The 24,531-nt window shown below is 42.2% G+C and overlaps 1 protein-coding gene across 4 annotated transcripts in view; it reads left to right on the forward strand.

Moving 5' to 3' along the window:
• Positions 1 to 24,531, forward strand: part of virma (vir like m6A methyltransferase associated) — a 133,538-nt gene that overhangs the window by 40,628 nt on the left and 68,379 nt on the right. For all 4 annotated transcript variants that reach the window (XM_067979251.1, XM_067979253.1, XM_067979252.1 and 1 more), the window contains exons 14-16: positions 5,235 to 5,470; positions 5,741 to 5,993; positions 8,477 to 8,694. In XM_067979251.1, the coding sequence (XP_067835352.1) occupies positions 5,235 to 5,470; positions 5,741 to 5,993; positions 8,477 to 8,694 (707 nt within the window). The remainder of the gene's footprint in view (positions 1 to 5,234; positions 5,471 to 5,740; positions 5,994 to 8,476; positions 8,695 to 24,531) is intronic.

Genomic DNA, 24,531 nt, shown 5'->3' on the forward strand with positions numbered 1-24,531 from the left:
ATTGCTCCTGGTGAACAACAGGGTGTACTGAGAGCTGAAGCTCAGGGATTTCTCTGTACCTGAGCCTTAATGTTGAAAAAAATGATAGTTTGATTGTAAGGCACGCTAAACCACCTTGTAGTAAGATTGAATAATTTTTAATTAATCTGTGGTGTATTTGGTAGGTATGCATAGTAAGATCTTACCTTTGAGTAATTAGTTTAATATGAACCAAGGAGAAATACAGTAGCAGAGAACTGATGTATAGGTAAGTACACAGTTATTGTTCCTTCTTCTTTTAAACAGTTTTCCAAAACCTTCTCCTTTTCTTCCTTCCACTGCTGAGTATGGTTCAATGGCTCCCCGCAGTGCTCCATAGCTTATCCAATGGAAATAATTCATATATAAGTGTAGATGAAGAATGTTGGTAGGCCATTCAACCCTGGGTATCACCATCGAATCTGATCCGATCCTCACTTGATCCCCACTTAAGCAGGAGAGGAATTAACTCTCCTAACAATTAGGAGAGGAAACCCTGGCTAATGTTTCTTGTATACCCTCTGCCTATGGAATACTGTGGCCAATAGCAGTTCCCACAGTGCTGCCCTGGCTGAGAGCTGACGCAGCAGAGAACTGGAATTAAAACTGGAGCTTATTGCACAATACCACATCATGTGCATTTACCCCTTGAGTTATCACAGGATCTTAAAATTGCCGTAAAAGGGTCTGTGCACCAGCCGCTGTATTGTGAGGACATAATTGAAATTTCATATCAACAAAGTACTCTCTTTTAATAGCTGTAATGAATCTTCCAGAGTATTCTAGCCAGGAATAGCATCTAGCTAAGTCCTGTCCTTCAGCTCTCAGTTTCTTAATCCTGCAGAGTGTCTGGCTCAATAGCCACTTTGATAAAGTTTTTCACATTCTAATAACCATTTGTGTGAAAACATTTCTTCTAACTTCCCTCTTCTAGTGAGAAGTACGTGTTTGTGCCCCAATGTTTTCACTTTTTCTTAATCTTGAAAACCTCTATTAGACTCCCCCTCGCATCCCCAAAACCCCTTTAATTGTCTCTCCAAGTGAAAAAAAGTCTACATTTTCAAGCCTTTCGTCATAACCATAACCTCTCATTCCTGGTAATTCATGAATCTTGGTAATTCATTTCTGGTATTAATGGTACAGTGAATAGTATATGTAACGTGCAAAACATTTTATTACATCTTTGCAGTGAAATTCTGAATAGATTTTCAATATTGTCCTCACCACTTACACCGTCCACGGTTATCTCAGACAGCCGCCTATACGGGGCAAATGGTGCTAATCATTTACCATCGCCATAGGCATCAATTACTAAGGCACCGCTTAAAACTTATTAAGCGCGTCGACTATTTCGGGCAATTCAAGCAGAATAATTTTTTGCCTCAGTTGTTGCATCTCGTTAAAATGCGATTACCATTAAATCCTTTCATGGTTCTTGGTGACCCTTTCACGATTATATTATTTAAGGACAAGAGAAGAAAATGACTGCTCATTTACAATGACTGCATAATTGGAACTGCTTGTACACTTTCAAATATGCAATGGCAGCATTGCCGCCTCCAGTCCCCCCCCACCCCACCACCCCGGGACCTCTAGTACTCCTGCAGCTGTTCTTGCCGGCTCTTTGAGCTCCACGTCATTGTTGGGGATGATGCACGATTTCTTCTTGTCCCGCGCCACGTTGCCCACCAGCTCCAGGATCTCGCCCGTCAGGCACTCGAGGACAACGGCCCTGGACGCTTTCGCACGGGCTTTGGAAGGAGGCGAGTACTCTTTTGTACTCTCTTTAAATTTCTCGGTTATAATGTCCACCGTGTATAGCGGGCAAATCGAGTTGACACCATAAACAGTGGGGACTTGTATTTTGTATTATTAATATTTGTAAACAATACCTGGTCGGCCTTCTGTCTTCTACCCTCCATAAACTTGAGTTCACCCAAAACTCTGTTGCCTGTATCCTAACTCGCACCAAGTCCTGTTCACCCATCATCCCTGTGGTCGCTGACCTATATTGGCTTTCAGTCCACCAACGCCTCAAATTTAAAATTTTCATCCTTGTGTTCAAATCCCTCCATGGCCTCGCCCCTCCCTATCTCTGTAACCTCCTCCAGCCCTACAACCCTTCGAGAAATCTGTGTTCCTCCAATTCTGGCCTCTTGTGCACCCGCAACTTCCTTCACTCCACCATTGGCGACCGTGCCTTCAGCTGTCTAGGTCCCAAGCTTTGAAATTCCCTCCTAAAACTACTCTGCCTCTCCACCTCTTTTTCCTCCTTTAAGATGCACCTACCTCTTTGACCAAGCATTTGGTCACCTGACCTAATGTCGTCTTCTTTGGCTTGGTGTCAATTTTTTTTGTCTGATTACACACCTGTGAAGGCGCTATATAAATGCAAGTTGTTGTTGTTGTAGTAGTATTCTCCAAGAATAACTTCAGTGTAAAACAGAATGGAGACTCTTATTGGTTGGCCAACGAGGCCAAGTAAAATGAAATTAAAAATACTTTTTTTAAGTAATTGCAAGGGCGGCAATATCTGGAGTGTTCAGGTGATAAGGTGTATTGTGTGCTGTAAGTCACAAAAGTGACCAAATGTGTGATACTTGACTCGACCCCTACCTGTCGCAGATGCATCTGTCCATGACAGTATTGGTAGGAGTGACCACAGCACAGTCCTTGTGGAGACGAAGTCCTGTCTTCACACTGAGGACACCATCCAAAGTGTTGTGTGGCACTACCACCATACTAAATGGGATAGATTCAGAACAGATCTAGCCGCTCAAAACTGGGCATCTATGAGGCGCTGTGGGCCATCAGCAGCAGCAGATTTGTATTCCAGCACAATCTGTAACCTCATGGCCTGGCATATTCCTCACTCTACCATTACCAACAAGCCAGGAGATCAACTCTGGTTCAATGAGAAGTGTAGAAGAGCATGCTAGGAACAGCACCAGGCGTACCTAAAAATGAGGTGCCAACCTGGTGAAGCTACAACACAGGACTACATGCATGCTAAACAGCAGAAGCAACATGCTATCGACAGAACTAAGCGATTCCACAACCAATGGATCAGATCAAAGCTCTGCAGTCCTGCCACATCCAGTCATGAATGGTGGTGAACAATTAAACAACTAACTGGAGGAGGAGGCTCTGAACATCCCCAATCTCAATGATGGCAGAGTCCAGCACATGAGTGCAAAAGACAAGGCTGAAGCGTTTTCACCCTTCTTCAGCCAGAAGTGCCGAGTGGATGATGCACCTCAGCCTCCTCCCGATATCCCCACCATCACAGAAGCCAGTCTTCAGCCATTTCAATTCACTCCACGTGATATCAAGAAATGGCTGAGTGCACTTGATACAACAAAGGCTATGGGCCCCGACAATATCCCGGCTATAGTGCTGAAGAGTTGAGCTCCAGAACTAGCCGCGCCTCTAGCTAAGCTGTTCCAGTACAGCTACAACACTGGCATCTACCCGACAAGGTAGAAAATTGCCCAGGTATGTCCTGTCCACAAAAAGCAGGACAAATCCAATCCGGCCAATCACCAATTGAGTCGTCTCTCAATCATCAGCAAAGTGATGGAAGGTGTCGCCGACAGTGCTATCAAGCAGCACGTACTCACCAATAACCTGCTCACCGATGCTCAGTTTGGGTTCCGCCAGGACCGCTCGGCTCCAGACCTCATTTGGTCCAAACATGGACAAAAGAGCTGAATTCCAGAGGTGAGGTGAGAATAACTGCACTTGACATCAAGGCAGCATTTGACCGATTGTGGTACCAAGGAGCCCTAGTAAAATTGAAGTCAATGAGAATCGGGAAAACTCTCCAGTGGTTGGAGTCATAGCTCGCACAAAAGAGGATGGTAGTGGTTGTTGGAGGCCAATCATCTCAGCCCCAGGACATTGCTGCAGGAGTTCCTCGGGGCAGTATCCTCGGCCCAACCACCTTCAGCTGCTTCATCAATGACCTTCCCTTCATCATAAGTTCAGAAATGGGGATGTTCGCTGATGATTGCACAGTGTTCAGTTCCATTTGCAACCCCTCAGATAATGCAGTCTGTGCCCACATGCAGCAAGACCTGGACAAATCCAGGCTTGGGCTGATAAGTGGCAAGTAACGTTTGCGCCAGACAAGTGCCGGGTAATAACCATCTCCAACAAGAGAGTGTCTAACCACCTAACCACCTCCCCTTGACATTCAACGGCATTTCCATTGCCGAATCCCCCACCATCTGCATCCTGGGGGTCACCATTGACCAGAAACTTAACTGGACCAGCCACATACATACTGTGGCTACACGAGCAGGTCAGAGGCTGGGTATTCTGTGGCGAGTGACTCACCTCTTTAATCACCATTCTCACATCAGTGAGAATGGTGATTTAAAAACTTCTGCCTACCCATAGTGCAAATTAAAATGTGCAAAGAACATCTTAAAACTATGTACAGCAGCTGGAATGTTGTTATTTCAGTCCTGATTCTAATCCATAAATCCACACCAATTCTGCAGCGAGTGACTCACCTCCTGACTCCCCAAAGCCTTTCCACCATCTACAAGGCACAAGTCAGGAGTGTGATGGAATACTCTCCACTTGCCTGGATGGGTGCAGCTCCAACAACACTCAAGCTCGACACCATCCAGGACAAAGCAGTCTGCTTGATTGGCACCCCATCCACCACCCTAAACATTCACTCCCTTCACCACTGGCGTACTGTGGCTGCAGTGTGTACCATCCACAGGATGCACTGCAGCAATTCGCCAAGGCTTCTTCGACAGCACCTCCCAAACCCGCGACCTCTACCACCTAGAAGGACATGGGCAGCAGGCACATGGGAACAGCACCACGTGCACGTTCCCCTCCAAGTCACACACCATCCCGACTTGGAAATATATCGCCGTCCCTTCATCGTTGCTGGAACTCCCTACCTAACAGCACTGTGGGAGAACCTTAACCACACAGACTGCAGCGGTTCAAGAAGGAGGCTCATCGCCACCTTAAGGGCAGTTAGGGATGGGCAATAAATGCTGGCCTTGCCAGCGATGCCCACGTCCCATGAACGAATAATAAAAAAAAACTGTTGCCTGAAAACAAAGGCGTATTCATTTGTAAAGCTGTTGTCATGTCTACACCTATGGGGTTAATGGTGTATCATTTTAGCTCAAAATGTGGCCAATATTGTATTCTATGTATAACCATTCAAATGTTGTGTTGTTTGACAGCCGATTTCAGCAGAAGGTATAGCTATAGCACTGAACACCCGAAAACTATGGAGTATTCACCTTCAAATGCAAGCAAAGTTTCTGCAAGAAATAGTACGTTCCATCTTTGGATCCACCTGTCAGCCTCTGCAACAGATACTCAGGCGTGTGTGTATACAACTGTGTGATCTCGCTTCTCCCACAGCTCTCCTTATCCTGAGGACTGTATTGGACCTGATAGTAGAAGAATTGAGCAGGTAATAATTTTTTTTGTGTTCCAGACAGTTTTTCTTGAGCTATGATGCTGTCACTTTTCAGAGTTTGTATTATGGAAGTTGCTAAGGAAATTTTTAAGGTGTTAAATTTTTAAAACCAGCATTAGTTAGATTTGGAAGACAAAATAGAATATGTAAGAAGCTCAATCTTTTTTATATGATCAGCATAATTCAATTTGTTTGAACAGGGAGCCTGATTTATACAAATAAGAAATTCTTTGTTGTATTACTCAAATATTTTCTATCTCACAGCCCTTTAGAAGGGAAAGAGAAGCCCCTCACTGCCCAAACGGCACGTCTGCTTGCGCTGCTGGATTCTTTAGCTTCACATGGAGCTTGCAAGGCTGCCCTGCTGCATCTTTTAAGTGGAACCAGCAAAGGTGACGAGAGATTTGCAGAAGTATTTCAGGGGATGCTGGAATTACTACGGACAGTGGCCGACAATGTACATCATCAGCATTGTGCTGAATATGTTGCTTCTTTTGTACAGTCCCTCTGTGACCAGGTAATTTTTTTTTTAAAAGCCTAACCCTTGCCTTATCTTGCTTTTAGATTAATCTTATACATTTACAAAAACAAAATCATTCTCTCTAAATGTTGGTCGTAGTGACCAGTTGCCATGAAACTAATACAGACCTCTATCTTCATGTAGCTGAGCCTGCGATAGTGATACTGCAGTATTCGCAACTGCTGACAGAACCAAATACCAGGCACATATCCTTGTCAAAGGGCTTTTGTATTCTGTGTTTTTGATTGAGTCCCTAATAGCATAAAGGAGTGAGTTTAAAAAGTGACTTGTGAATAATGGTTTAGCTTCTTCTGTTCATTACACTTGTAACTCTTTATTTGAAATCTAGATTTAATTTTAAAACATGTGGGTGTGGTATTCTTAAGAGCAGCTTTTTTGGTAGGAGCAAACTTAGTCCAGTGAAGTGGGTACAAATATTTCTGGTCTGGCATTTTGCAAGGTAAATATTTTTCAGCGGTAAAACTAGACAGTTTCTTTCACTAACATATTGGTTTGAAATTGCATTTCTATAAACAAAACACACCTATTCTGACAAAACAGGCGACCAGCAAATCAAGAATGTAGCTGTTAGGTAGATGAGAATTTTAAATGCTGACTTATTTTTACACATCTATATCAGTTCTAGTCTAGTGAAAACAAGTGCAGATCAATGTTCATAAGACAGCTGTCCAAGCACAGTGAAATCTCTAGAATAGCTGCAGGGAAAGGCAATAATCATATTGTAATAAAAATGTTTATTTTTAACAATATACAGTAATATGCATTTCGCTCTGGTACCCAAGGGAACACACAGGGCCGACAGGAAATCTATTGTTGCCGGGCTTCAAACAAGAAAATTGTGAGTTGTGAACAGCTGAGATTAAAAACTATTAATACATTTTCCAAAGGTTCGCTGGTAGAACATGATTAGTTGTTGGACTGTGAAAATAGGATGCGTTTATATGAAGCCAGCCGAATTTCTGTTCTCGAGTGATAGTAATAGCCATGCAGCCTTAGTTTAGGCTATATAAAAGAACTTGTGTGTTCCTGTGACCCTGAAGTAGGTGGCAATTGGGCTGTTTTCTAATGCCTCTTTTTTGTGGTTTTCAATATAGATGAAAACAATAGGGGGATTAAATTTAACTTAACATGAGTTTGATTTGAGTTTCTCTGATTTGCAACTGCTTCAAAATTCCAATATACAGTGAACTAGGTTTTGTAGAGCTATACATATTGCCCTTTCATCTCTGGTACGTGACTTCAGTCCAGCCTAGCCCAGACTGATAGGATCCATGTCTCTTCTGTCGGCTTGCTGCAAGAGTCCTGGATGAAATAAGTTTGGGCGTTCTCAGTCAGTTTGTAGTGGCTGTGGACCCAAAGCACAAAACCGCCCTAATTTGGCACCAATCAGCGATTATTCAGAGACCACAGGATGTCTTGTGTGGAAAATGAAAAAATGTTTCACTGACACACTGAGATGCTTCTCTGATGTTGGAACAGGGGCACAGTGTTGTGACAAAGTAGAGGGAACTTTACACTGCAACTAACTTGGGAGTCCTTGATGCTGACATTGAGTGCCTGAAATGGAAAATATGCTATCCCAGCAGAAACATCACTCATCTTTATGAACACCAACCTCAAGCAAAAAAAAAATCCTGGGTTATATAGCCCTTCCCAATAAGTCTGAATCCATTTTAGGCTACTGCTGATTAACCTGTTTATAAATTGTCATCTATTAAAACATTTTTTGAATATATGTAATATTTTAGAAGAACATGTAATGTGAGCAAACACTTTTACAAGAATAATGTTGAAAATGTCAATCTGTTTGTATAAATATAAATTCATGGACTATGCTGGGAGGCTTTGGTAAAGGAACTAACCTGAGATTTCTCTCTGTTGATTTTCAATATGGATTGTGTGAAATTATCACACTTATTAGGCAGACATTTGGACAACTCGGTTTCCATGTCCAACTTATAGGTCTGTATTGAAGTGGTATGTTAATCTTGGAGAGAAGGCGGAAGAAAGGGAGAAGCACCTCCAATCCCTGCAAGACTGTTCGTAAAACATAAAAATTGTTCATAATTTCTTATTCGTGCCAATCTAAAAACAAGGTGTTCTGGTTGGGAAAGACCCACTTAGATAAATCCAGTTAATCTCTGGCCATCTGTTATTATTCTGATCAAGGGTCAGTCCTCCCTGTTTCTGAATGCTGGTCCCAATGCAACAAAAACCCTTTGAAGTTCAGTTCTAGCTTCAAGACAAAAATAAGAATTGATTTTTTTTTTAAATCACACCTTTTAAGAAAATAATTTGGTTATTTCTTCAGTTGTAGTTATTAGTTCCCCCTCCAATGTGGAGGAAAAATAGATGCTGTTCACTCGAGTGTGACGTTTAAAGTATGGTCTGTAATGCAAGTTGAAACAAATACAAGCCTATGGAATTCTGATACTGGTTCATTTTTCCCCCCTTTGTAGGACATTTCGCTGATCTTGAATAATTCAACTGAGGGATCCAGTTCTGATCTGGAACAACTGTCCAATTCCCTGCCAAATGGAGAACTTTTGTCACCAATATGTGACTGTTCCTTGCAAGCACTAGCTAACAGTGAGACCACTTACACCACAGTACTTACCTGTCTCAGGACCATGATGTTTTTAACAGAACATGAATATGGATTTTTCTATTTGAAGAGGTAATGGTGTTAGAAACATTTTCAAAGCTTTTACTTTAAACCTTATTAGACTACTGAGTAGGAGAATGATATGCTGGGGATCTGACCTGAGTAAGCTTACATCAAAATGAGGAATTTTGTTCAAATTGAAAGAATCGTGGTTTTGCAATAATTCAGCACTAAAATGATCAACTATGGATTTTGTGGAGCACAATGAAGGGCCACATGTGTTGTCCTATATGCCTCTGCCTCTCTGCCATCGAAACACTTCGATAGTTCCAAGTTAGTTCATGGGGCAGGTTTTAACTCATATACTTAATGATTCTGTTTCAGTTTCAGGTAATGATCCCATACCAGAAAGGTACCTTGTGAAATGCTTTTGGGACAATCTGAAAGCTGTCAAATAGGTTTGCACAGTTCTAGGCCACAGATGGACAGTTTGTAGGGAGTAGTCTAAAAGCCAAATTAGATCATAGGGCTAGTCCAGGCTTCGATATAGAATTGAAATTTGTTGCTTGAAGACAAAATATTATTTGTACACTTTGAAAAACTATTTGCAACATTCATTTGTAGAGATTGACCAAATAGAAAATTATTAGAGTACTCTTTCCATTTTTTGTGCCTTTAGACAAATGAGTATTTTCTAAAGTTATGGAAATTGCTTTCAAGTTGTGAACATAAGAAGTAGGAGCATGAGTATGCTGTACGGCCCCTTGAGCCTGCTCCGCCATTCAATCAGATCATGGCTGATCTTCAACCTCAACTGCACTTCCCTGCCCGATCCCCATGTTCCTTGATTCCCCTAGAGTCCAAAAATCTATCTACCTCAGCCTTGAATATACTCAACGACTCAGCATCAGCAGTGTAGCTAGTATGATTTTTGGTATGGCTGTTCCATTGGTTAAATGTTGCACTTCTATGCTCTGCACTTGAACAGTTTGCTAAATCATTTGTTACTGGCTCCAATGATTTCGCCAGGGCCTAGTAGTGTACTTCCAAACATGTTGCCATCATATGGCCTCCCAGCAAAACGATGTGCATGAATGTCTTGTTTCCTCTCAAAGCACTATCTCGGGTATAGTTGATGGGACACTCTTCTATTAAGTTAGTGGTTCTTTGCAGCTCTGTTTTCTTACCTACTTAATTCTTCTTTCATATTAATGATCTTACATAGAACAGAAACAGGTCCATGCCAGTGTTTATGCTCCACAGGAGCCTCCTCCCTCCCCACTTTATCTAACCCTATCAGCATATTCTGCTATTCTTTTCTTCCTCATGTGTTTATCTAGCTTCCCCTTAAATGCATCTATGCAAGTCACCTCAACTACTCCCTGTGGTAGCAAGTTTCACATTCTAACCACTCTGGGTAAATAAGTTTTTCCTGAATTCCCTATTAGATTTATTAGTGACTACCTTATATTTATGGTCCCTAGTTCTGGTTACCCTTACAAATGGAAACATCTTCTCTACGTCTAACCTATCTAACCCATTCATAATCTTAAAGACCTCCATCAGGTCACCCCTCAGTCTTTTTTCTAGAGAAAAGAGCCCTAGCCTTTCCTGATAGGTATAACCTCTCAGTTCTAGTAACATCCTTGTGAATCTTTTTTGCACTTTCTCCAGTGCCTTTATATCCTTTTTATAATATGGAGATCAGAACTGTACACAGTACTCCAAGTGTAGTCTAACCAAGATTCTATACAAGTTCAACTTAATTTCTCTGCTTTTCAATTCTATCCTTCTAGAAACTAACCCCAGTGCTTTGTTTGCTTTTTCTTTGGCCTTGTAAATCGGCATCGCTACTTTTCATGATGTGTGTATCTGTACAGCCAGATCCCTCTGCTCCTCTAGCCCATGTTGACTCTTATTATCCAAGCAGTATGCGGCCCACTTATTCTTCTTACCAAATGTAACACCTCACACTTATCTATATTGAAAATCATTTGCCAATTACATGCCCATTCTGCAAGTTTTATTAATGTCTTCCTGTATTTTGTCACAGTCCTCCTCGGTATTAACTATACCCCCCCCCCCAATTTGGTGTCGTCCGCAAAGTTTGAAATTGTGCTTCTGATTCCAGAGTCCAAATCGTTTATGTAAATGGTGAACAACAGTGGCCCTAGCACCGATCCTTGTAGAACACCACTCCCTACCTTTTGCCAGTCTGAGTAGCTACCTTTCACCCCTACTCTCTTTTCTGTTTTGTAGCCAGCTTTCTATCCATTCTGCTACTTGTCCCATGACTCCAAATGCTCTGACCTTAGTCCTGAATCTACCAAGTGGTACATTATCAAAGGTCTTTTGAAAATCCAAATATATTACATCTACTGCATTACCCTTGTCTACCCTTTCTGTTACTTCTTCAAAGAATTCATTAAGGTTGGTCAAGCATGACCTTCCTTTTTGAAATCTGTGCTGACGATTCTTTATTATATTTTCAGTTTCTAGATGTTTTTCTATTACATCTTTGAGTAAAGATTCCATTATCTTTTCTTCCACCGACGTTGATATGATAGAACCAGTTCAGGGAACTGGACCAATCTCCCTTTTTAAATATAGGAATCAGATGAGCTGTCAGTCAGTCCTCTGGCACTATTCCCTTTTCTAATGAATTTTTATATATATGTAATAGTGCCTCTGCTATCTCTTCCCTAACTTCTTTTAAGATGCGCGAATCCATCCGGACCAGGGGTTTATCCTCTCAAGTTTGTTAAGTTTATCAATTATCCTCCCCCCTTTCTATCTTTAATGTCTTAATATCTTTTTTGATCTCTTCTTCTAATGTCATGCCCACCATGTTAGTCTCCCTGGTAAATACTGAGGCCAAGTCATTATTTAATATTTCTACCATTTTGCTGTCATTACTTGTGAGTTTATCATGTGTGGCCCTCAGTGGCCCTATCTCTTTCCTGATTTTTCTTTTGTTATTTATGTATTTGTAGAATATTTTACTATTTGTTTTTATATTCCATGATAATTTAATTTTGTAGTTTCTCTTTGCTTTCCTAATCGTTTTTTTAAACTTCTTTCCTAACCTTTTCGTATTCCCTTTTGTCATCCTCTCCTTTGTTGTCTATGTACTTAGTTTATGCCTTTTTCTTGAGTTTCAGTTTTGCCCTTATTTCTTTATTCATCCATGGTGTATCATTACTGGATAGTTTGATCTTGCTTTTTATTGGGATATATTTCTCCTGGACTTGGTCACCATTTTAAATGTTTCCTACTGCTGTACTATTTCTTTGTTTATCAGTAAATTTTTCCAGTTTATTTTCCCTAGTTCCATTTTTATCCCCTGAAAATCAGCTTTTTTCCAATGTATCACTTTGGTCTTTGTCATACTTATGTCCTTCTCAATCTTTATCTTAAACCTCATTATGTTGTGATCACTATTGCCGAAATGTTCCCCTACGCTTAGAATCATAGAATCATAGAAGTTACAACATGGAAACAGGCCCTTCGGCCCAACATGTCCATGTCGCCCAGTTTATACCACTAAGCTAGTCCCAATTGCCTGCACTTGGCCCATATCCCTCGATACCCATCTTCCCCATGTAACTGTCCAAATGCTTTTTAAAAGACAAAATTGTACCCGCCTCTACTACTGCCTCTGGCAGCTCGTTCCAGACACTCACCACCCTTTGAGTGAAAAAATTGCCCCTCTGGATCCTTTTATATCTCTCCCCTCTCACCTTAAATCTGTGCCCCCTCGTTATAGACTCCCCTACCTTTGGGAAAAGATTTTGACTATCGACCTTATCTATGCCCCTCATTATTTTATAGACTTCTATAAGATCACCCCTTAACCTCCTACTCTCCAGGGAATAAAGTCCCAGTCTGTCTAACCTCTCCCTGTAAGTCAAACCATCAAGTCCCGGTAGCATCCTAGTAAATCTTTTCTGCACTCTTTCTAGTTTAATAATATCCTTTCTATAATAGGGTGACCAGAACTGTACACAGTATTCCAAGTGTGGCCTCACCAATGCCCTGTACAACTTCAACAAGACATCCCAACTCCTGCATTCAATGTTCTGACCAATGAAACCAAGCATGCTGAATGCCTTCTTCACCACCCTATCCACCTGTGACTCCACTTTCAAGGAGCTATGAATCTGTACTCCTAGATCTCTTTGTTCTATAACTCTCCCCAACGCCCTACCATTAACGGAGTAGGTCCTGGCCCGATTCGATCTACCAAAATGCATCACCTCACATTTATCTAAATTAAACTCCATCTGCCATTCATCGGCCCACTGGCCCAATTTATCAAGATCCCGTTGCAATCCTAGATAACCTTCTTCACTGTCCACAATGCCACCAATCTTGGTGTCATCTGCAAACTTACTAACCATGCCTCCTAAATTCTCATCCAAATCATTAATATAAATAACAAATAACAGCGGACCCAGCACCGATCCCTGAGGCACACCGCTGGACACAGGCATCCAGTTTGAAAAACAACCCTCGACAACCACCCTCTGTCTTCTGTCGTCAAGCCAATTTTATATCCAATTGGCTACCTCACCTTGGATCCCATGAGATTTAACCTTATGTAACAACCTACCATGCGGTACCTTGTCAAATGCTTTGCTGAAGTCCATGTAGACCACGTCTACTGCACAGCCCTCATCTATCTTCTTGGTTACCCCTTCAAAAAACTCAATCAAATTCGTGAGACATGATTTTCCTCTCACAAAACCATGCTGACTGTTCCTAATTAGTCCCTGCCTCTCCAAATGCCTGTAGATTCTGTCCCTCAGAATACCCTCTAACAACTTACCCACTACAGATGTCAGGCTCACTGGTCTGTAGTTCCCAGGCTTTTCCCTGCCGCCCTTCTTAAACAAAGGCACAACATTTGCTACCCTCCAATCTTCAGGCACCTCACCTGTAGCGGTGGATGATTCAAATATCTCTGCTAGGGGACCCGCAATTTCCTCCCTAACCTCCCATAACGTCCTGGGATACATTTCATCAGGTCCCGGAGATTTATCTACCTTGATGCGCGTTAAGACTTCCAGCACCTCCCTCTCTGTAATATGTACACTCCTCAAGACATCACTATTTATTTCCCCAAGTTCCCTAACATCCATGCCTTTCTCAACCGTAAATACCGATGTGAAATATTCATTCAGGATCTCACCCATCTCTTGTGGTTCCGCACATAGATGACCTTGTTGATCCTTAAGAGGCCCTACTCTCTCCCTAGTTACTACTTTTATCTGTTCTGGTTCATTTCCCATTCCTAGATCCAGCAGTGATTCCTACTGGGTAAGAAAGGAGTCCTGCATACATTGTAAAAACTCCATTCCCTGTACCCCTTTACCTACCTCTTCTTGCCAGTTTATTTGATGGTTGTTAAAATCTCCCATGATTATTATTCTCTGTCCTTCACTTATTTCACATATTTGCTAACATATTTCTTCCTCCGCCTCCTTTCCACTATTAGGTGCTCTGTAGTATACCCCTATTAGCGTAATATATCCCTTATCTTCTATTTCAATCCATATGGATTCTGTTTCTATCCATCTGTTAGTTATGTCCCTTTTTTCTACTGCCATTATGTTATCTCTGATTAGTACAGCTACTCCTCCCACCCCCTTCTTCCTTCCCTATCTTTTCTGATTATCATGATAGGTACAGCACAGGAGGAGGCCATTCTGCCCCATCGTGCCTGTGTCAGATCTTTGAAAGAGCTATCCAATTAGTCCCATTCCCTTGCTCTTTCCCCACAGCCCTGTAAATTTTTTCCCTTCAAATTTGTCCAATTCCCTTTTGAAAGTTACTATTGACTCTGCTTCCACCACACTTTCAGGGAGTGCATTCAAATCATTACAACTCGCTGCGTAAAAAAACCTTTTCTCATGTTATCTCTGGCTCTTTTGCTGATCATCTTAAATCTGTGGCCTCTGGTTACCGATCCTTCTGCCATCGGAAACAATTTCCTCTTATTTACTCTATCAAAACTGTTGATGATTTTGAACACCTCTGTCAAATCTCTCCTTATCTTTCTCTGTTGTAAGGAGAACAACCCCAGCTTCTCCAATCTCTCCACATAACTGAAGTCCTTCATCCCTGGTATCATTCTAGTAAATCTCTTCTGCATCCTTCTTAAAGTGTGGTGGCCTGAATTGAAAACTGTGCTCTAGCTAAGGCCTAATCAGTGTTTTATAAAGGTTCAGCATAACTTCCTTGCTTTTGTACTCTATGCCTCTATTAATAAAGCCCAGGATCCCATATGCTTTTTTAACAGCTGTCTCAACTTGTCCTGCCACCTTCAAAGATTTGTGTATGTGCATCTCCAGGTTTCTCTGATCATGTGCCCCCTTTAAAATTGTATCATTTAGTTTAAATTGCCTCTCCTCATTCTTCCTACCAAAATGTTTCACTTCACGCTTCTCTGCATTAAATTTCATCTGCCATGTGTCTGCCTATTTCACCAATCTGTCTATGTCCTCCTGAAGTTTGTTACCGTCCTCCACATTGTTTATTACATTTGAGTTTCATGTCATCTGCAAACTTTGAAATTGTACCCACTATACCCTAGTCCAGGGCATTAATATATTTCAAAAAGAGGAGTGGTCCTAATACTGACCCCTGGGGAACACCACTGTATACTTTCCTCCAGTCTGAAAAACAACCATTCACCACTACTCTCTGCTTTTTGTCCCCTACCCAATTTTGTATCCACGCTGCCACTGTCCCTTTTAATTCCATGGGCTTTAATTTTGCTAACAAGTCTATTCTGTGGTACTTTATCAAATGCTTTTTGAAAATCCATGTACACAACATCAACTGCATTACCCTCATCAACTCTCCCCATTACTTCACCAAAGAACTCAATCAAGTTAGTCAAATACGATTTTCCTTTAACAAAGCCATACTGATTTTCATTTATTGGCCCATACGTTTCCAAGTGCCAATTAATTTTGTCCCTGATTATTGTCTCTAAAAGTTTCTCCAGCATTGAAGTTAGGCTGACTAGCCTGTAATTGCCAGGTTTGTTCCTCTCCCCCTTTTTTGAACAGGGGTGTAACATTTGCAATCCTCCAATCCTCTGGCACTGTCCCCATATCTAAGGAGGATTGGAAGATTGTGGCCAGAGCCTCTGCAATTTCCACTCTTACTTCCCTCAGTAACCTAGGATGCATCCTATCTGGACTGGGTGACTTTTCTATTTTGATTACTGCCAATCTTTAAAGTACCTCCACTTTATCTATTTTTGTCCTATCCAGTATTGCTACTACCTCCTCCTTTACTGCTACAATGGTAGCATCCTCTTCGGATGCAAAGTATTCATTTAGTACCTCAGCGATGCCCTCTGCCTCCACAAGAAGATCCCCTTTTTTGTCCCTAATCGGTCCCACCCTTTCTTTGACTATTCTTTTACTATTTATATGTTTATAAAAGACTTCTGGGTTCCCTTTTATGTTAGCCGCTAATCTATTTTCATGCACTCTCTTTGCTCCTCTTATTCCCTTTTTTAGATCTCCTCTGTACTTTCTGTATTCAGCCTGTCTCTCTACTGTATTATGAACCTTGCATTCATTATAAGCCTCCTTTTTCTCTTTCATTTTAATCTCTATATCATTGCTATAGCATGCAATATTTAGTTGCCCGTTCAGTTCTTTACGTAGCCATGCTTAGTTATTCCAATTACACCTGGTTCCTCGCTATGGATTATTGCCTCCAGTTTGCCCATTTTATTTTGGATGCTGTGTACGTTGCTTTACAGGTAGTTTAATTCATCTTTAATAGTTGTTCCTTTTGCATTAGAAACATAGAAACATAGAAAATAGGAGCAGGAGTAGGCCATTCGGCCCTTCGAGCCTGCTCCGTCATTCAATATGATCATGGCTGATCCTCTATCTCACTACCATATTCCCGCTCTCTCCCCATACCCCTTGATGCCTCTTGTGTCTAGAAATCTATCTATCTCCTTCTTAAATATATTCAGTGACTTGGCCTCCACAGCCTTCTGTGGTAGAGAATTCCACAGGTTCACCACCCTCTGAGTGAAGAAATTTCTCCTCATCTCAGTCCTAAATGTCCAACCCCATATCCTGAGACAGTGACCCTCGTTCTGGACCCCCCAGCCAGGGGAAACATCCTCCCTGCATCCAGTCTGTCTAGCCCTGTCAGAATTTTATATGTTTCAATGAGATCACCTCTCATTCTTTTAAACTTGAGTGAATACAGGCCGAGTCGACCCAATCTCTTCTCATACGACAGTCCTGCCATCCCAGGAATCGGTCTGGTAAACCTTCGCTGCACTCCCTCTGTGGCAAGTATATCCTTTCTTGGGTAAGGAGACCAAAACTGCACACAGGTGTGGTCTCACCAAGGCCCTGTATAACTGCAGTAAGACATCCTTTCTCCTGTACTCAAATCCTCTTGCAATGAAGGCCAACATACCATTTGCCTTCCTAACTGCTTGCTGCACCTGCATTTTGCTTTCAGTGACTGGTGTACAAGGATACCCAGGTCCCTTTGTATATCAAAATTCCCCAATCTATCACCATTTAAATAATACTCTGCCTTTCTGTTTTTCCTTCGGAAGTGGATAAATTCACATTTATCCACATTATACTGGATCTGCTATGTATTTGTCCACTCACTCAACTTGTCTAAATCGCCTTGAAGCCTCTTTGCATCCTCCTCACAACTCATGATCCCACCTAGTTTTGTGTCGTCAGCAAACTTGGAAATATTACATTTAGTTCCCTCATCCAAATCATTGATATATATTGTGAATAGCTGGGGCCCAAGTACTGGTCCATGTGGTACCCCACTAGTCACCCCGAAAAAGACCCATTTATTCCTACTCTGTTTCCTGTCTATTAACCAACTTTCAATCCATGCCAGTATATTACCCCCAATCCCACGTGCTTTAATTTTGCACGTTAACCTCTTATGTGGGACTTTATCAAAGGCCTTCTGAAAATCCAAATAAACCACATCCACTGGTTCTCCCTTATCTATTCTACCAGTTACATCCTCAAAAAACTCCAGCAGGTTTGTCAAACAGGATTTCTCTTTCATAAATTCATATTGACTTTGTCTAATCCCGTTGATATTTTCCAAGTGTCCTGTTATCACATCCTTTATAATAGACTCTAGCATTTTCCCAACAACTGATGTTAGGCTAACCGGTCTGTAGTTCCCTGTTTTCTCTCCCTCCTTTTTTAAATAGTGGGGTTACATTTGCCACCTTCCAATCTGCAGGAACTGTTCCATAATCTATAGAATTTTGGAAGATGACAACCAATGCTTCCACTATTTCCATGGCTACCTCTTTTAGTACTCTGGGATGCAGATTATCAGGCCCTGGTGATTTATCGGCTTTCAGTCCCATTAATTTCTCCAGCACTTTTTTACTAATACTAATTTCCTTTAATTCCTCCTTCTCACTAGTCCCTTGGTACCCTAGCATTTCTGGGAAGTTATTTGTGTCCTCTTCCGTGAAGACAGATCCAAAGTATTTGTTTAATTGCTCTGCCATTTCCTTGTTCCCCATTATAAATTCTCCCGTTTCTGACTGTAAGGGACCTACATTTGTCTTCACCAATCTTTTTCTTTTTACATACTTGTAGAAGCTTTTACGTTCCTTGCACTTTTATGTTCCTTGCAAGTTTACTCTCATACTCTATTTTTCCCCTCTTAATCAATCTCTTGGTCCTTTTTTGCTGAATTCTAAACTGCTCCTAATCCTCAGGCTTGCTACTTTTTCTGGCAACTTGATATGACTCCTCTTTGGATCTAATACTATCCTTAATTTCTTTTGTTAGCCATGGTTGGGCCGCATTTCCTTTTGTGTTTTTGTGCCAGAAAGGAATGTATAATTGTTGCAATTCATGCATTCGTTCCTTAAATGTTACCCATTGCCTATCCACCGTCTTGCCTTTTAATGAAGCTTCCCAATCTATCATAGTCAACTCGCTCCTCATACCTTCGTAGTTTCCTTTGTTTTGATTTAGGACCCTAGTTTCGGATGGGACTACTTCACTTTCCATCTTAATGAAGAATTCTATCATGTTACGGTCACTCTTCCCTAAAGGACCCCGCAGAACAAGATTATTAATTAACCCCTTCTCATTGCACAATGCCCAATCCAGGATAGCCTGTTCCCTGGTTCGCTCCTCAACATACTGGTCTAAAAAACCATCTTCCATCTGATGTCAATCACACCATCTTCCTTCATTGTTCAGATCAGTGTTACTGCCCTCCTTGGTTCCACTCTTACCTATCCAATCGTAACTAGAGCATCTCTAGCAATGGCTTCTTTAACACCCCCCTCCCCTCTACACCGTTATCTCTGAAGTCCTCCAAGAATCTACCCTTGGCCCCCTCTTATTTAGCTGCTGCTGCCCCTTGGTGACATCATTCAAAAACTTGGGGTCAGCTTCCACATGTACACTGACGACACCCAGCTCTACCTACCCCTGCTCTCGACCCCTCCATTTCCTACGTGTTGTCAGACTGCTTGTCCGACTCCAGATTGGCTAAGACACAGTTAACTTGGGAAGACCAAAGCCATTATCATCTGCGCCTGCCACAGACTCCATACCCACGCCACTGATTGCATCCTCTTACCCGGCCACTGTCTCGGGTTGACGACATCTTGCCACCTCTCTACCTGCTTTCAAAAACACACTCAAAATCAGTCTCTTTGACTATGTTTTCAGCCCCTAAACCTAATCCTCTCTAATTTTCTATTTCCCCCTTCTTGTTCAGCATCTATTTTCTTTTCCTCCTCAGTGTAAAGTACTTTGAGAAATCTTTTTAAATCATTGGCAACGGGGGCTGCTGGACTAATTTTGATCGCCTAAGGGAATCGGAAAGGAATTTTCCAGATTCCCTCTCCCCCCAAAATCAGTCTTATTTTTGTTTCTCTTTCTCTGCCTTTCCTGGTAATAATGTCTGAAGATTTTAGGTGTGGGCTGTGGATAAAGCAAATCAATTCTATGAGGGTAGTTTAATGGGGATTGATATTCAAAATAATGGTTACATTTTTGGAGGTTCTTTACTCTTTTTTTAACACTTGATGTTTTTGGCTTCCACGTTGCAGACTACTCTAGTAGGTGAGCCCTAGCTCCCTACGTCCCAGAGTGTTTTTGCTTGCCCAGATATCTAGGTGAATTCATAGTATGCCTAGCGAATGAATAGATAACCTATACAGCTGGTTTTAATCAGATGATCCCCCTTGTCTTTGTAAGGCAGCAGAATAACACTAAATATACTTTGCCAAACAAATTTATTGAACAGTAAAAGAACAATCAAATAGGAGCAGTAACACCAAATATATTTTTCCAGCAAGCTTATTAATTATTTAGCAAAACTTACTCCTTGAGCATTAGAAATTAATAAATAGTTTGCGACTGCTTCATCGAGCTATGATGTTGGTGATATTCTTGCTTAGCAGTTTCCTTTCTTTTCTCACTGCCTATGGAAAGTATTTGGCCTGCCTGCACTCTTCGAAGGATTCAGACAGACTCTGATTTGAACACGACAGGTTGTTAAGTACTGTCAAAAATCGCTGGGAACAAGGACATTTAAATAACTTCATTTTTATATTAAAAAAACTAGCTTTGCTCCAATCTCTCCTTGTCCACAAGACTCATGCAGGGAAAGATATTGGGGCCTCCTGGGGCTTTCTCGAGCACTTGCTCAAACTTTTCACACTAGCCAGCTTCAGAGTAGCCCTGATGCCATCCAGTGGTATAATAGAGACACTACATGGTGACAGCAAAGTGTTGTAACCTCCTCCATGTTCCTACAAAGAAATGTCTACTGATACCTTATTATGGAATATCTGAACTTTGCATTGGCATTTGGGTACAGCAGAGATTCTTGAACTGCATACGTGCCTAATAACTTCAGATTTGCCAGTACTACAGGTGAAGTTCTTCAAGGTAACCTTTTTAGGGAAGTATCTTGTCAGAGAGTAAGTGAAACAAATGCCAGAGAGTTTCAAGAAACATCAGCGGATTAAAACAATCCAGACATGGCTCTTCAGGTGGCGTGCCTTCTTAATGTCAAGTAACTAACAACATACTGGAGGGATACGAGTGTTCTTTTTACAACATGTGTTCAATAGAACTGTGAGAGGAAATGAGCAGGCATTTAGAGGAAAAGCTCCCATTCCTTGTTCCATTTCCATGTTTTAGCTCGGGAAGAAAAGGAGTTTGCTCTTCTCTCATATATAGTTTTGAAACTTTATAGTGTGATATCTGGGGTATGATGGGCACTATGACACCATAGACACTTTCCTCAAATTCCACCCAAAATCCTTCCCCATCAATCATGAACCTTGTATCGAACTTGTATCACCAAAACTCTTACCTTCATGTTGGCTGGTGTCCACATTTTCTCTGCTCTTTTGTTTCAACCAGCACATTCCTATTAGCTGTTACTCCATTCCTCCAGCTCCAATATTTAAATGGCAATTCAATCCTGGCTTCTGGTGCTGATTTTAAACTCTTCTTGTGTCTTTCCTGCTGCGTTATCTTTGATTTTAAATCAACAGTGGAAACCTGGGCAGAGGGGATCATTTAAATACCACAGTAGTTCAGGAGTGGAGTGGAGGAGAGCAACAGCTGATGCAGCACAATTCCACGAATTTGCAGTGGTAGTGTGCTGCAGCTGGGCTTATTGTGCATGGAGAAATCGCTCCACCAGGAGGAAAACCAGAGCGAACATATGACTCATGCAGAAGACCATCCCAAACACGTATGAATTTCTAATCGTGTGTGTGTGTGTGTGTGTGTGTATATAGTACTAGAAATGTAATTGTATATATAGGTACTAGAATATATTTGTTTTTCTGTGGTATCTCAGAACTATGAGGCAAAGTGAAGTCTCATTTTATAACTGCTTCTTGGACCAGTTTTTTAAAAGGATTTGTTCTTGGGATGTGGGCAACACTGGCAAGGCTGCATTTATTGCCTGGTTATTACCCCTACCTAGTGCAATCCTTGTGGATGGTGCTCCCACAATAGTATTAGATAGAAAATTTCAAGATATTGAACCATTGGTGATGAAGGAATGGCGATTATATGTCCAAGTCTGGATGAGGTGTGACTTGGCGAGGGACTTGAAAGTGATGGTGTTTTCATGACATTTCTGCTCTTGTGTTTCTTAGTGGTAGGTGTTGTTGAAGTAATTTTGGTGAGTTGCATGTGTAGCCACAGCTCCATACTGTAGCCACAGTGCGCCGGTGGTGCTGGGGGTAGATATTGAGCCCAGCGGCAAAACAAACTGCTCTGTCCTGGTTGATGTTGAGCATCTTTAGTGTTGTTGCGGCTGCATCTTTCCAGGCAAGTGGTGAGTATTACATCACACTCCTAACTTAAGTCTTGTAGGTGGACAAGAGATTTTCAGGGGTCAGGAGATGAGCCACTCAATGCAGAGTACCCGGTCTCTGCCTGCTCTTTCAGCGACAGTATTGATCTGGCTGGTCCAGTTCGACTATTCGTCATGGTGACCCTCAAGATGTTAATATTGGGGGAGTCGATATTGGTAGTGCCATTGAGGTGACAGGGAGATGGGTGGGCTTTCTCTTGTTTGTGATGGTCATTACTTGGTACTTCTGTGGCGCGAATGTTACCTGCCACTTGTCAGCCCAAGCCTGGTTGTTATCCAACTTCAGCTGTAGGCTGATATGAGTTGCGGCATCATCGGAGGAGTTGAGCATGGAGTCACCGAACAGCCTCACTCCTGACCTTATAGCAGATGGAAGATTATTGATGAAGCAGCTGAAGGTGGTTGGGTTGAGGATGTCCTGGGCCTGTGATTGGCCTTTGACAACCACGACCATCTTCCTTTGTATCAGGTATGACTCCAGCCATTGGAGGGTTTTCCCTTTGACCTCCCCCTTGACTTCAGTTTTGCCATGTCTCCTTAATGCCATACTCGGTCGAATGCTGTCTTGATGAAGAGGGCAGCAACTCTCACCTTCCCTCTGGCATTCATTTCTTGTGGTCATGTCTGGATCAAGGCTGTGATGGGATCTGGAACCAAGTGATTCTGGCAGAACCAAAACTGAGTATCAGTGAGCATATTATTGACTCCTTCCATTACTTTACTGATGATTGGGAGGAGTCTAACCCGGTTAGATTCACCCTGTTTTTTGTGGATGGATATAACAAGACAATCTTGATCTGCTCAGTTTTTTGGGTACACTGGCAAGCAAAGTGAAAGAGAGAAAAGAAAGAACTTACATTTATACATAGCCTTTCATGACTTCAGGACATCCCAAAGTGCTTCACAGCCAATGAAGTACTTTTGAATTGTTGTCACTGTTGCAATGGAGGGAAATGCTGCAACCAATTTGCGCTCAGCAAGGTCCCACAAATAGCAATGAGTGTCTGTTTTTTAATGATGGTTGAGGGATAAATGTTTTCCAGGACACTGGGAGAACTATCCTGCTCTTTGAATACCGCCATGGGATCTTGTATGTCCACCTGAGAGGGTAACATCCGGTTTAACATCTCGTTTGAAAATGTCATAAGAACATAAGAAATAGGAGCAGGAGTAGGCCATATGGTCCCTAGAGCCTGCTCCGCCATTCAATCACATCATGGCTGATCTTCGACCTCAACTCCACTTTCCTGCTCGATCCCCATATCCGTTCATTCCCCTAGAGTTCAAAAACCTATCCATCTCAGCTTCGAATATATTCAATGACTCAGCATCCACAGCCCTCTGGGGTAGAGAATTCCAAAGATTCACAACCTTCTGCGAGAAGAAATTCCTCCTCAACTCAGTCCTGAATGGCCGCCCCTTTAACCTGCGATTATGCACCCAGTTCTAGACACTCTAGCCAGGAGAAACAATCTCTCAGCATCTACCCTAACAAACCCCCTCATAATCTAGTATGTTTCAATGAGATCACCTCTCATTCTTCTAAACTCTTGAGAGTATAGGCCCATTCTACTCAACTGGTAGCCTGCAAAAGACAAGGCTGAAGCGTTTGCAACCATCTTCAGCCAGAAGTGCCGAGTGGATGATCCATCTCGGCCTCCTCCCGACATCCCCACCATCACAGAAGCCAGTCTTCAGCCAATTCGATTCACTCCACGTGATATCAAGAAACGGCTGAGTGCACTGGGTACATCAAAAGCTATGGGCCCCGACAACATCCCAGCTGTAGTGCTGAAGGCTTGTGTTCCAGAACTAGCCGCGCCTCTAGCCAAGCTGTTCCAGTACAGCTACAACACTGGCATCTACCCGACGATGTGGAAAATTGCCCAGGTATGTCCTGTCCACAAAAAGCAGGACAAATCCAATCCGGCCAATTATCGCCCCATCAGTCCACTCTCAATCATCAGCAAAGTGATGGAAGGTGTCGTCGACAGTGCTATCAAGCGGCACTTACTCACCAATAACCTGCTCACCGATGCTCAGTTTGGGTTCCGCCAGGACCACTCGGCTCCAGACCTCATTACAGCCTTGGTCCAAACATGGACAAAAGAGCTGAATTCCAGAGGCGAGGTGAGAGTGACTGCCCTTGACATCAAGGCAGCATTTGACCGAGTGTGGCACCAAGGAGCCCTAGTAAAATTGAAGTCAATGGGAATCAGGGGGAAAACTCTCCAGTGGCTGGAGTCATACCTAGCACAAAGGAAGATGGTAGTGGTTGTTGGAGGCCAATCATCTCAGCCCCAGGACATTGCTGCAGGAGTTCCTCAGGGCAGTGTCCTAGGCCCAACCATCTTCAGCTGCTTCATCAATGACCTTCCCTCCATCATAAGGTCGGCAATGGGGATGTTCGCTGATGATTGCACAGTGCTCAGTTCCATTCGCAACCCCTCAAATAATGAAGCAGTCCGAGCCCGCATGCAGCAAGACCTGGACAACATC

The sequence above is a fragment of the Heptranchias perlo genome, chromosome 3, assembly GCF_035084215.1.
Source record: "Heptranchias perlo isolate sHepPer1 chromosome 3, sHepPer1.hap1, whole genome shotgun sequence".
Classification (NCBI taxonomy): domain Eukaryota; kingdom Metazoa; phylum Chordata; class Chondrichthyes; order Hexanchiformes; family Hexanchidae; genus Heptranchias; species Heptranchias perlo.